Below are 13767 nucleotides of genomic sequence, written 5' to 3' on the forward strand. Positions count from 1 at the left end.
ATTTTTAAAAAATCACAAAAATACTACATTTGGTTAATTACTTGTTTACTAAAGTACAAAAATAAGACAAAACACAGGTGTGATGACATTAAGTACATTTATTCTAATTATAAAATCAGTTAAACTTCTGTCACAAACTGTAAATGGAATATTTTTACTACGAAGAAAAAAAAAAAGCAATAATGTGAGAATAAATTACCACCTAGAGAAGGAAACAGTTTCACACACTCCACCTGTCAACATTTGGTCGTCTAACATCAAAACCTGAGGTATAGGTGACAAAAAATTCCAAAATAAACAGGCTTTTAATCCTGCATTGTCAAGTCTGCGTCACTGCACTCCGCCCTCGTCATCACAATCAATTGGAACTTTTAATTAAATGCGTACCATACCACACATACTTGGCATGCATTGTTCCTGTAATAAAATGACGACTAAAGCGAGGTTGAAACAGTTCAGCCGCATTCCAGATGTTCTCGCTGAAGTCTTTCTAAATGTTTTGATGGCTGAATCTTTGAGTGCAGTATATCGCTAAACATGCCAGGGTTGGGCGCATGATATATTGTGAACATTTGTGGACTATGCTTAGTAGTGCTTTGTATTGTATTGTATATCTCAAAATGGCCCCTTTGATTTGAATATGAACAGGGCAGCGACCAGGAGAAAAGTACTAGTAAATATCCGATAATTGTGAAAATTCAGATACTGATACGCATACAAATTTCATACACGCCAATTCCTGTTCTGATTGGTCAAATGGATCTGACTGACTCTACTGACGTCTCATTGCCAGATGTACTTCTTTCTTGGTGCTTTCGCAAGCCGCCGACAAAATGTTTTGCTTCAGTTTCTGGCAGCCAAGACCACCGATAAGGCTACGCTGCCAATGGCGACTGCCGTGGCGCCGAATAACCACTTCCAGCTGAGAGACTGGTGGGGGGAAGAAAAGCAAAAGACAAGAGAAAAGATAGAATGATAATGCTCCAAATAAAATTGAAGTATAAATCATTTTTTTGTGTGGGCAGATTTGAGCTAGTTACTTTAATAACGGAGCATTAATCCTTTAAATAACTCACTTTCTGGACTATAAATTGCAGTTTTTTGCCATACTAGTTAGTATATTCCGATATATGCCTAGAATTTTATCATGAGAATGTATTTGTGGTACCATGCGACCCTAATGAGGACAAAGCGGTTAATAAAAATTAAATGAGAAAAGTACTAAACTATTTTCAAAATCAAGTTAAAAATTGAAAATTAAAATTCTCTATGGTTAATTGCCATATTTTCCACCTTCCACTACAGCAGGGGTAGAGAACCTATGGCTCGGGAGCCACATTTGGTTCTTTCCAAGGGTGCATATGGCTCTCCACTAACCTGTGACGTAAAATATGGAAACTGTGACACTACTAGCAACAGCATAATCTTGTCAAAATAATCCAGAGATGTTTTGTACTTTAAAAGTGGTGAAATTACACAAAAACACACATTTTCATGTATTTTTAACCATTCAAATCTGAGAACGGCTCTCAAGAAATAACAATAGAAAATATGAATATTTTATGGATCTCTCTGTCAAAAAGGTTCCTGACCCCTGCACTACATTAAGATGACAGCAAATGTTCACCCCCACCCCTTGCGATCCTAATAAATTGGACATCCTAAACTGTGGTGATTGATTGAATGAGCGTGACTCACCCAGGACTCTTTGGTCCAACGTTTGCTTGGGTCACTAGGAGTGGGATTACCCAGCATCTTCTTGTACATTGCCTGCTCCGCACCTCTCTGCTCAGAATGTTTCTTAACCAGTTTGGACAGCTCTACGTGGATCGTCTACAGGCACACAATGGATACAAATGAGCCGACAGCAGTAGTAATGGAGAAAAATGTTTCAAGAGGCCGACAGCCTGACATTAATACTCTGTTGATTTAGGTCATACGAACGTCAAAGGGAAGGTGGAAATACGTTTTTTTCGTGACTCACCGACGGATGACTCAAACATCTGACGTTCTCATAGGTCACTCATCAGGAAATTACTAATAATGTTCATTCATTACATGCGCCTGATAAACACACTGTGTACTAAACAGCTGATAATTTTTTTTTTTTTTAATGATTTATGAAGGATGACAATGACATTCATCACAATGTGCATAATTAGAGTGATGGAGTCTAGTCTGTTTGAAACTAAATTTAATGAGATAAACACTGGGGTGTTGCAAAATTGTGGCAGATTAGCCCTGGGCAATCAGGTTTATATTCAGTTTGGCCTTTTACACTGTGAGAGCAAAATATTACTCAATGTGGGCATTTTTACAGTGACACATCGAGCAATTTCAAGAATAGTAGTAAAAAAACTACATGTAATTTTAAGTCATTGTAAAAACGATGCTGTTTCAATATTAATGCGACAACCACTTGATAAAACTTGACTTCTTGAATGAAAATATGAGTAAGCTAAGCAGAATTCAACAGACTGGTGTAGAACTGTGTGGGGAGCATTCAAGCCCTGAATCCCACACGGCCACCGAACCTTGTATGTCCATCTGTGTGAGCGGAAGAACAGGAGGCACGAGATGGCACGGGCATGCAAGGCGAAAACTATTTAAAGCCACTTGAAAGCAGATCCATTGAAATGATGAATCTGCAGCACAAGCTATGAGATATCATACTTGGCCTTTTAATGCCATCTAGTGGCTGCTGTTCAATAGAAAAGTGTGGTTGTTCATTGTAAAAGGTGGAAGCTCCTAGACTTTTGGAAGTATTCTCTGCACTATAAGGCGCACCATCCATGAATTGCCCATCTTAAAAATTAGTTTGACCCCCCCGTGGTGAAAAGTTTGAAGACACTTCACCATTCAGTCTGTAGCATTTGGCTTACCTTGTTGCTTGGTTCCAATTTCAATGCCTTTCGCAAAGTTTGACTGGCTTCTCCATATTCACCTAGCAAGGCCTGCACCTGGAATGAGCCCACAAAAGCACATTCAGTTGAAATGTTGACCAGGGTAAGTAAAAACATTAAAAAAATAGTATACCTTGCCCATACGGAAAAGCGCTTTAATATTATTTGGCTGGTAATCAAGAGCAGCGACACACGACTTTAAAGCAGCCTCGTAGTGGTCAAGTTTAAGCTGCGCCGCTGCCATGTTGTTCAGACACTTCACTTTGACATCTATCAATTGGTTTTCCTCCCTTGGACTCATGTCCACTGTTGAAATAAATAAAAAAACACAGGGTGATTGCTTCTTTCTTCTTCAAAGCAAAGGGGCGAATGCTAAATTGTCTTACCTTTGGAATTCGAGTCGGTGATCTCCATGGCGATGACGTAGGAGTTGATGGCGAAAGCGTAGTCGCCGCGCTGATAATGGAAATTTCCCGTTTCTCTCTTTCCACTGGCCAGTGCAAGCTTTTCTAGTGGTTGTAGAAGCTCCAGGTCTGCGGCGTTGCACACTTGCTTCAGCTCCACTTCCAGTGACAGATCTGCATCAGGGGGCACCTCTGGTTCACAACTGAAAAATGGAAGTGCCGTTTAACCAAATGAAGGGTCACACGTTGTTTCTTCAGTTCAAATAAAGCATTGTCATTACCTTCCTCGAGTACCGTATGCGTATTTAGCTGCAGTTTGGACGACAGCCTTTTCGCCCAACTCCATGAGCAGCACGGCAAGATCCAGTGCCTAAAAGAATAATGACCAAAAAGTAAAAACAAAGATTTTCTTTTCTACATGTAGTCTTTTTCAGAAGATGGAAAATAAATATGGTTGCCCCCAATGTTCCCTCTAATTTTTCATGTAAAACATGCTGTAAAACACAAAGAAACATAAGAGTGGACACAGCTACTGCCACTGGCTGCCACGTAAACGCGCCATAATGAAGAAAGGGTTTAAAAAAATGAATAAAAATGATTGGATTTTATTTACTGCGCGCCATATGATTGCTGCTGCGCAGAGAAGACGAGTAGTGCGCAATCACACACGCGTACAGTTTAGAGGGAACATTGGTTGCCCCCAATTTTTAGTACAATTGATAATTCATTCATTTTCATTACCACTTCATGCCACATAGATCGCTGGGGGTGCTGGAGCCTATCCCAGCCAACTATAATTAATGGCGCCAATTTAGAAATACTAAAAAGGAGAAAGTGGGATGCATGCAGATATTTATAACGCTTTAGCTATGTGGGAACCAAGGTTTTGTTAAAAAAAAGAAAAGAAAAGCTCCATAATAAAGCGAAGGCAACAAATTGTCACATAGTGAAATTGACATTTAGTACCTGTATGACATCACCATCTCCCAAAGTAAACGAAAGCTCAGGCTGTTCCTGCACAGGCGTTCCATCCTTTAGAAATGTTTTCACACTAATAGTCACGTTCTGTCCTCTCGTGGGGCGACTGTCCCTGCCTTGGCCTGCCACCAAGACTTTTTTTTTCAGTTGATCATTACCTACAGACATAAGCAACATATGAGTATTAGTACATTTTGTTGCTGTTGACACTTGTTAAATTGTACACTGTGTACACTGAAAACATGTGAACTAAAACAAAAGTGAAAAAGTGACGTGGTCAGTGACGAAATCCAATTTATCTACTACTACTACTATTACTCTGCTACTTTTGACAACATCAAACAGTTTTGGAAGAAACCGTTCTGATTAGCTTTAAGTTTGTTAGACTTGCATGTCTTAACTTTGATGCTTGCTTACAAGTGTCTTCACTACAAAAGGTAAAATACAGACTTCTGAATTGGCATTTTAGCGCCTCACATCGTGTGAGCGATGAACAGCATGTTATTGCTTTCGTAGGGACAGTCAAATTCAACAATTTTTTTAAAAAATGACAGTTAACACGTGTTATATGCACGACAGTATTTTTTGTTTTGGTGTATTCTTGTGCTTTTCAAAACAGCAATGATTCTACCACGCAAAAAGAGCATTCAAGCTAATATTATGCCATCAAAACGTAAGTAGCAACTGGTTAAATAAACTACTGTCCTATATTTTAGCAGTAGCACCTACCCAGGACGTCCATCCATTCTTGTGATGCTTCTTCCGACTTTGCTTCGCCATCGACAGGTTCTTCACGTTTTTCCTGGTGGTCCCCACCGCCAGCGTCCTCCAAAGGAGGAGGGTCGTCGTCAATGTCATCCTCATCCAGGACCTCGAAGTCCTCCCCGCTGTCAAGCAACGATGTTTGGCCGTTCTTGTTGGCCAGAGTCGCCGCCGCACTGACCTGATTATCGACGAGGTCCATAATATGTTCCGATCATAAGACAGGGCAGCTGAAGTGGGTTGAAAACGCCACATTAAAATATCAACTCTTATATACTGTGCTTATCTTGATGTCAGAACTGAATGTTCTGTTCGTGACGCTTTCATATCAGTTCAAAGTGTACCGTTTAGCCTGTCAACATGAAATTAATCGAGGTTACTGCCAGTAAAATGCACGTAACTGTGCACCATGTGCACATAATGTCATTATTATTGAGTCATCTCCATGTTTATGGAAGTTTCTGGAAAGTTCTCTCACGGTCCCTTCAACGAGATTACCTGATATCGTTGAGCTAGTAAGCTAAAAAAGCTAAGGCTAATACGAGTCGATTTTGTCTACTTAATTTCACAATCTTTTGGAATATTTTTATGCAAAGTAACTTACCTTCAAATACTGTCGTTTGTTGTGGTCACATGCAAGCGATTCATTCAATTGATGGTGAAATTTGACTCTTCTAAACTGTTATTGCAAGTAAATAAATGGAGCAATTTTGTCACTGGCCCCGACTTCCTGTTAGTAATTTTTGCGCTACCCCGTTATTACGGTAATAACACAGCCGGACACAATTTCGAAATAATGCCTGACATTTATTTACGGGCGTCTTTAAACCGTATATCACTTTAATATCCATTCGTGGAAATAAAATAATATATCAAATTGCTATGATAATCCCTAAATGACATTTAAATTACGATCATTAAAACCATTGAAGTGTCGAGTTTTGTTTTGAAAATACTCTAATGTTGTGAATAAAGGGGCAACAGTAATTTTTCCCTGTATGTATTTTTGTGACATATTAAATATCATTTTCGATCCTAGAATTATCCACATCCTAATCATATGTAAATGTTATACTGAACATGCAAAATTTGCTACAAATAATAATTGATTTTTAAAGTATTTAACTAAAATGATAATATATCCTAATGCAAAGCAAATTGTGTCCCACTGTAGCTTTTTTTGCAGAAAATATCCAAACAATTAAAAAAAAATCAAATTACATATATTTTTGATTTTTTTTCTTTCTGATAAGCAACTGATTTGTTTTTCCACCTCCTCTTCCAGTCTAAAGAAACTTTACAATATAAAGAAACATACAAAGAACATCTTTATTACCTACACAAGACGTCTACGTCCCTAAGACAAGATTCCCAACTAGCCTAGCATGAAATACAAAGCAAACCAGGAGACAGACTGCTTCATATTGAACACTGGAGGAGAATCCATCATGTGTCCCCCCTCCCCCCGTCCCCTGTCCCCCACCCCCCTCCCACACTCAACATGACCAGCAGATCTTACTCCTAATGGTACAGTATTATACATCACAATAGAAGTACAGAGATGATCCATATACACAGAGGACTGAGATCGTCTATACAGGACTCCATGGCAAAGGACACAGTTTTTCTTTTTACCCCCCATCATTTAAACACAAGTCAAGTGTTTTAAACGACTGAAAAAAATCCTTCATATTAAAAGCTGAAATATGAGTTTAGGTTTAATGATTTCTCCTTGTCACATCTGTGTCCTAAAACCTTTTTTTTTTCTTTCCCCAGAGTGGACATTTAGCCACACGTGAGCCAAATAGTCCTATTTTCCTCTATGGAAAAAAAACATGGACATTTTCAATAATAATTTACTCTCAGCTGTACTCATCGGTAGTGACTGACATATCAAAACATGTCCATGATATCAAAATGCATTGTACAGTATTTACAATAACAAAAATTAAAAAGTAACAGGGATGGTGGTACTGGTGGGAAACAAGGGAGGAAGAAGGGTGTCAATATGTTGACCGACCGGTAGGTGTGTGTGGCCACCCCTTGGGAGCCAAATTTTTTGGAGATAACCACCCAGCACATTCCATTATAATATCATTTTTATCCCTTTAAAAATCAAGTAAAATGTACAGGAACAATTCTGTTCAATAAATTCTGTGGATTAGTCTTTCAGGTGGATATATCAAAACAATTTGATTAGAAGAATTAAGAAAAACATCACTTGGTTGTCTGGATCCATTAACCTCAAAGTCTATGATTGAAGGTGTATTAGGGTCATAAAAATCATATTAGGGGACATTACATTAATTATTAAAAAGGAAAAAATTTAAGTACATTTTATTTGTCAAATGATGAGGGAAAAAATATATAATGTTACCAGAAAAATGTAAAACTGCAATTGGATTTTTATCCTTCAAAGAATGTTCAGAATGTATTTAATTTTTCACCCAAAAAAATAAATCATGAAGACAAATTTATGGATTTTCCGCAATTGATTATTGCAATAACAGAATCAATTTGTAATTCTGTTACAAAACTATATTAATAGAAGTTCTTGCTTAAAACATTGGCAAAAATGCTAGAATATTGTTTTCATCAAAAATTTGACTACTTTGTTTGGTAAAAAATACACATTATTCCCCATATTATTAATCTAAGAGCGTATTTTTTTTAAATTTTAGTCTAAAAACCTTTTATTATCTTTTTACTACTTCAACTTTGCTCCCCGTATTAAACTGACTGAAATAGGTCACTAGTTTTTTTCCCCCTTTGCAGTGTGACCCTAATACGCCTTCATAACAATGGGTAAAAATTACCACAATTCACATCCAGTCCCCCCCCAAAAAATACATTAAGCTCTAAACGGACAAGATGTCAGAATAAAACCTTTAAAAACTGATCTCGAGGAGGAAAAAAAAACACATTTTAGGGATTTACAGGCACAATTGTAAGTATCAAAGAATAAAACGACAACAATCCGGGATAATTATTTACACATCTGCTCAAATCTGTTCGTGGCTCGTCTCAAAAGACTCGACTTTTACTTAATTTTGCTGCATTACATAAGAAAGAAAATGGGAAATCAATTACCTCAATGTAGAAAAAGTGCAACGGAACACTGCTTCAAGTTGGAGTTGCTACGTAGTTAAAAGGTAATCCGGATGTTTACCTTGGCATAGAGGGGGATAAAAAATGTAAAAGAAATGCCTACATACGGTATGATAATATGACTGGGGACAAATAAAGGTAATAAATGTGAACTTTAACCTGCACAACTCAATTCATTTAGTTTAATTGTATCAATAGGGAAAGTAAAAATAAACAACTGATAGGTCGCATAAGTATGGACATGGTCTTGAAACTGAGTATGTTTGGAATTACCGTATTTTCCGGACTATAACTCGCACTTTTTTCATAGTTTGGCTGGCCCTGTAACTAATGAGTAAGTTTGACTTATGTATTCTTTTTCTGTACGCCTGTGATGTGTTTTTTTAGGCTAAAGTTATCTAGAAAAACGGTTAGATTTACAGATGCCTATTTAGCCTGTTATTCCCAATTTCACATTATAGTTTCTTCTTGGTTTCTGATAAAATAAAACAAATCCCTCCCAAAAATCTGACTTATAGTTTTTTTTTCCCTCTTCATTGAGTATTTTTTGTCTGGTACGGCTTATACTCAGGTATGACATATATTCCCCAAAATACGGTAATCATATTTTCATAAATTTCAATTGTTCTGGGCTTCCTATCACCAATCCTTTTCATTATGTAAGTATATACTGTACTGTAATTCGATATCTTAAAAAAAAAAAGAAATTTAAAACTATTTCTAATTTCCCAGTGGGCCTTGAACGTAGCATTTGCAAAAAAAATATAATTTGCAGGTGGTTTCGGGCTATGCTCATTGTTTCATTGTTGAGCTTGACGACTGGTCGAATAAACTTGAAGGGGCGGGGTTTATTTTTAGTGGGGTAGGCGGGTCTCCAAGGCTCAAGACGAAGAAGGTCAGGATGAGAAGTGGTAGAAAGTCTCATGTTCTTACACCCATTTTACAGACGTTGGGATGGGGGCCCTTGAGAGGGGTCCTGCTGTCCATGGGCATCCCCAGGGGCTGCGCACCGCCGATCCACACGGATGACGGAGGAAAATTGGGTCGAGGAGGGCAATCAATGCAAGACGCACCGTCGGGGGAGGATAAAAAGGGAGATGAAAAAGTAAAATAAAAGATAAAACCCAAAAAAAGAATCACACACTCATCGTCATGTTGGGTGAATACTGTAAAAAGAGAAAAAAGAGAAAAAGAGAAGGAAAAGGGAGAGAAAAGATAAGATAAGCCCATACTCTTTGTCATCTTAGTAGTCAAGCAACACTGGAATAAATGCAGCCCCCCATTTATAGCAGCGTGTCATGTCATATTATCATGTGAGTAACCCAGCGGCAAGCAGAGCCAAGTCCAAAAAGGAGGAGGAGGAGAAGAGTAGAACGCAGAGGAACGTTAAGGAATGGAAGGTGGCGTTGACAGATTGGGATGCATCATCCATTTTTTTTTCTTATTTTCTCTGTGATTATGTTTTTTTTTTTTGCATGCACACGGGCCGTGATGCCTTCTTTTCATGCATGTTTGCGTTTTTTTTCATGCCTCAGTTGTTGGGAAGAGAAAAGAATAAATAGAGTAATAACTGTGGTTTTAATGTGTTGGAATGATGAGGTTTTTGTTTTGTGGTATTTTTCGGATTGGGTGATAGATGTATCATTGGGATGAGTATTTTAAAGAGTATTTGAGATAGTAGTATTATCTTTCAGGTTGTAATTATTCAGGATTTTAAATAATCAATACATATATTTGTTTTTTTTTTTAAATCTCCATTTCAATAAAACTGATATAAATATATTATATACCAAAATATGTGTTGAAAATTCAATGGGAAAATTACAATAATAGAATATAGAATAAAAAATATACTGTATGTAGTGTAATTTTGAATGATTTTATAAAAAGTAATGCAACAAAAAATGAAAAAAAATTTGGGGCTAGTGTTGTAGAAAGTTACTTTACATTATGTTATTATTTTAACGAGATTATTTAAATATGCTAATATAATGGCTTAATTTCAGAATGCAAAAATAACCCAACAAAACCATTTTGAGACGCTGCTCATTCAGCCAATATTAAAACAAAATTAATTTTATAATAAATCTCAAAATAAATAAAAATACTATTAAGAATTATCAAATTTTAGTTGTCTTGTTTTGTTTCCAGCAACAACCCCCCCTAAAAATTCCACACACTTAAACCCTGTCGCATTTAAATATCGATTCAATCAATGAATGATGTAGTAATCCTACTCACACTTTCACTTTGGAATGGGTTTAAAAAGTTGCCTGCCATCTCGCCGTCGTCCCGCGGAGTGCCAGGGGGATTGTTCATGCCTGCCATGTTGTTGGGAGAATTCTAACACACAACCACACAACACAATCAGTTAAGCAGATTGACATGCTTATTATTTCAAACACTCCAGCTCATGTATGCGTGTTTACAAGCCCCCCCAAAAAAAACAATCTCAGTCAAAATGTATTGTCATTAATGGCAACAGAAAGAATTCATTGAGTCAGATTGGCTTCTATTTTTATCGCTCTAATTGTAGTTATCAGTGACTAGTCAATATCAAATGTCATGACATTAGTAGTGGATGAACAAAAATCTGCCATGCATTCCTTAATACACCCCAAAAAAACTGTATAGAACTCACCTTTGGCAACCCGTCCATGTCACCAGAGCCTGGAAAAAACATAAAATATTAAAAATAGTTTGATTTGCACTTATTCAACTGGCCTCTGCAGTTAAATTTAACGCTTACCTAGCGATCCGTTCATATGATGCTGTTCCATGGCGCCCATCCCACCCATGGGTCCATCTGGGCCCGGGCCCATTGGGAACTAAATAGAAGGGGGAGAAAAAAAATCATAATTTATAAAAAGTTGTTTATCCATCAACATTTTTTTTTTGTCTTTTTCTTCTTACATTAGGTCTGTTTCCACCAGGGCCGATGGGGTTCATCATGGTGTAGATGTTTTCACTCGAGTTTGTTGAATCTACAAAACAAAAGCAAGAGTGTGTTATGGAAAATCCTAATGCAGATATAGTTAAGATTTTTCTCCTTGTAAGCAAAGTAATAGTATAGGTATTTTCCAATAATTGTGCTACTACTTGCATGGGTTTCCTCCTCATCCCGAAAAATACAAAGGAGGCCAGTTGAACACTTTAAATTGGTCCTAGATATGAGTATGTCAGTCTCCTTGTTCCCTGTGATTGGCTGGCCACTGTATTCAAGGTCTTTTCCCCGCCTGTTGCCTATATAGTTAGCTGGGATAGGCTCCAGCACCCCTGTGACCCTTAGAACTATAGAATAGGCTAACTGGATTATGGTTAATATAAAATATGACTATATATGTGCAGATCATAATCTTTTTTACCACAATCAATTAATTACATTCAATATAGCGCAACAAATTCCAAGCATTTTGGATATTTTTGCTATTGGTGATCCCCAGCATTAATAGTTTTAATTCAAATGTTTTTTTTTCCTGTTATTGACTTTCAAAAAAGCTTCCGTGACTTGTACACAAGTACAACTTCACGTAAATGTGTAACTGTGCAAAAAAAACCAGGTCTACACGTCACCTCCGGGACTTGGCATGATGGGAGTTCCCGGTGGGCCTCCTCCCCCCGGAGGCCCCTGAAGGGTAAAAGAAGAAAAGAGAAGAGTAACGTGAGTGCTCGGAGGTGTCAACGCGCCTCCGTTTACATATCACGGCAGAAGTGACGGATGACTTTATGGTCTCCCTCCCTCACACACGCGATACGAGAAGCCGGGGCTGCAGATACTCACCACGTAGTTGCCCGGAGATGAAGACGAATAAGCTATCTGTGGGGAAGCGACAAACTGTCATGTCAAACATGCTCAGATGTCAGCGAAGACCAAAACGTGAGGAGGGATAATCACTCACCGAGTTGTTGTTGGGGTTCGGCCATGGACCTCTTCCGCCAGGACCCCTGAAGGATGAAGTCACAGGTTTTAATACATCATCATGACTATGTGTCTACTGCTGTCAATGGTAGCCAATGAGTTAAAGGTAGGAAGTTGTGGGAGATTAAACAGACTACTAACATGTTCATGCCGGGCATCCCTGGCCCCATGGAGTTTGGAGGAGGCCTCATCCCTCCACCGTAATTCTGCAGGGAGAAAGCATTAAATAGACACTGTTAGTAAAGTATAGTGGACATCACTTATTCAGTTACGTACAGTAATCTCTTGTATTATTTATTGGATCAATAATGAAGTGTATCACCATAATTAAGTTTTTAATTCATTTTCAAGACGCAACAAAAGTTGCAGAGGGGTGCTAGAGCAGGGGTGGGCAAACTTTTTAAAAAAATTTGACAGGTGGGCCAGGTCAGCGCAAGATATGATACATATAAAAAAGTGCATCCGTTAACAGTACATATGAAACATAAACAGGAAAAAAAGGACTAAAGTATTAACATACGCATCACTCATCATTAAAGTAAAAAGTATAAAGTACTAAGTCAAGTAAAAAGTAATGTATTATGAAATATTAAAATGTAATTTAAAAAAAGAGGGGCTGTAAAACACAAAAAACAAATAAGAGTGGACAGAGCTACTGCTACTGGCTTCCGTGGCGCCATCTTGGGAAAAAAAAACAACTATTTGGACAACGTCGGCGGGCTGGATTAAAAAGCCTAATGAGCCATATGTGGCTCGCCGGCCGTAGTTTGCCCATGTCTGCGCTAGAGCCTATCCCAGCCAGCTATGGGCACCAGGCAGATGACACCCTGAACTGGTGCCCAACCAATCACAGGGCAGAAGGAGACAAACAACCAACACTGGGATTGAAACCTCAATCTCAAAAACCGTGAGGCCGATGACCTAACCACTCACCCACCGGGCCTTGTCTTAGTAGATCAATTCAGAATTTTTTATCGTAAAATGTTGGTTAATGAAATTCAGATGTGCGGACTTCAAAGGTCCCTTTAGGAGTTTAGGGGTACTACCTTGCTTTAGATTTCCATGTGTGTGTATGTGTATTTGTGTGTAGTGAGCGTGGCTTCACTCTGAAGAAGAGTTTTGTTCAGCAGACGATTACACTTGTCGAGCAGATGCCACACCAGCTGCCCGCGTGCTGTGTGCCAAGGGTGGCATAGTAGTAAATGGGACCCCCAGTGTAGGCGGGAGGGGGTCACCGAGTGCCTCTATGTGTAGTGAGGCTGCTGTGCAATAAAGCAGCTGTCCATTCATTGTCATTTGAAAGGACACAGGACAAAACGGCAACAGCCAAGAGTGTAAAAAAAGAAAGTGTGTCATGTTGGCACAACTTTTGGTGAATGTGTTGGCAAGTGTTTAATATTCCTCCCAAGGTGGGATTCGGCAGGCTGGGAAGGGGAGCGTGGCGGGTAGAGTGGGCAGACTCCAGCGATGAGCCAAGCTCACATTAAAAAGTTGTCAGGTTGGCAATGAAGAGTAGTAGTCTGCTCCTCAGAGAGACAGTTTAACTCTTGCTATCAAAATTGTAAAACGGAAATAGGCTGTAGTCAAAGATAGTCTTTCGAAGCACATCTTACTTTATATGGGACAGAAAATGCCTTGCTAATGAATGTATGGCTTGGTGATTGAATACTGAGGAGAATAGATGAATGGTGGT

At 38.4% G+C, this 13767-nt stretch overlaps 2 protein-coding genes across 5 annotated transcripts in view; both read right to left on the bottom strand.

Annotated features, from left to right (window-relative positions):
• Nucleotides 1-80: 80 nt before the first annotated feature.
• On the bottom strand, nucleotides 81-5813 carry fkbp8 (FKBP prolyl isomerase 8). 2 transcript variants are annotated; one of them, XM_077716317.1, is made up of 9 exons: nucleotides 5652-5813; nucleotides 5015-5277; nucleotides 4274-4443; nucleotides 3589-3677; nucleotides 3290-3510; nucleotides 3037-3209; nucleotides 2883-2960; nucleotides 1699-1833; nucleotides 81-930 (listed from the first exon to the last, which is right to left on the bottom strand). In XM_077716317.1, the coding sequence occupies exons 2-9, from the start codon at nucleotides 5247-5249 to the stop codon at nucleotides 844-846; spliced, it is 1188 nt and encodes a 395-aa protein (XP_077572443.1). In that variant the 5' UTR covers nucleotides 5250-5277; nucleotides 5652-5813; the 3' UTR covers nucleotides 81-843. The 2 variants fall into 2 exon arrangements, with proteins under 2 accessions (XP_077572443.1, XP_077572444.1); XM_077716318.1 differs by having other exon boundaries at nucleotides 5015-5399; nucleotides 5652-5797.
• A 722-nt stretch (nucleotides 5814-6535) lies between these two features.
• Nucleotides 6536-13767, bottom strand: part of LOC144196303 (single-stranded DNA-binding protein 3-like) — an 82376-nt gene continuing 75144 nt past the window's right edge. For 2 of the 3 annotated variants that reach the window (XM_077716313.1, XM_077716314.1), the window contains 9 exons: nucleotides 12216-12280; nucleotides 12055-12100; nucleotides 11937-11972; nucleotides 11729-11783; nucleotides 11069-11139; nucleotides 10905-10983; nucleotides 10797-10825; nucleotides 10397-10498; nucleotides 6536-9157 (listed from right to left, as the gene is read on the bottom strand). In XM_077716313.1, the coding sequence (XP_077572439.1) occupies nucleotides 9077-9157; nucleotides 10397-10498; nucleotides 10797-10825; nucleotides 10905-10983; nucleotides 11069-11139; nucleotides 11729-11783; nucleotides 11937-11972; nucleotides 12055-12100; nucleotides 12216-12280 (564 nt within the window). In that variant the 3' untranslated portion in view covers nucleotides 6536-9076. Of the gene's footprint in view, nucleotides 9322-10396; nucleotides 10499-10796; nucleotides 10826-10904; nucleotides 10984-11068; nucleotides 11140-11728; nucleotides 11784-11936; nucleotides 11973-12054; nucleotides 12101-12215; nucleotides 12281-13767 lie in introns of all 3 variants that reach the window. The other variant, XM_077716315.1, reaches the window with a different exon arrangement.

The sequence above is a fragment of the Stigmatopora nigra genome, chromosome 5 (genome assembly GCF_051989575.1).
Source record: "Stigmatopora nigra isolate UIUO_SnigA chromosome 5, RoL_Snig_1.1, whole genome shotgun sequence".
Lineage (NCBI taxonomy): Eukaryota > Metazoa > Chordata > Actinopteri > Syngnathiformes > Syngnathidae > Stigmatopora > Stigmatopora nigra.

Coding starts and splice junctions, on each gene's coding strand:
- fkbp8 (XM_077716317.1), bottom strand. CDS start 5,249: ATGGACCTCGTCGATAATCAGGTCAGTGCGGCGGCGACTCTGGCCAAC. Junction 4,444..5,014: donor AGAATGGATGGACGTCCTGG/GTAGGTGCTACT, acceptor TTATGTCTGTAG/GTAATGATCAACTGAAAAAA. Junction 3,678..4,273: donor GAGATGGTGATGTCATACAG/GTACTAAATGTC, acceptor TTATTCTTTTAG/GCACTGGATCTTGCCGTGCT.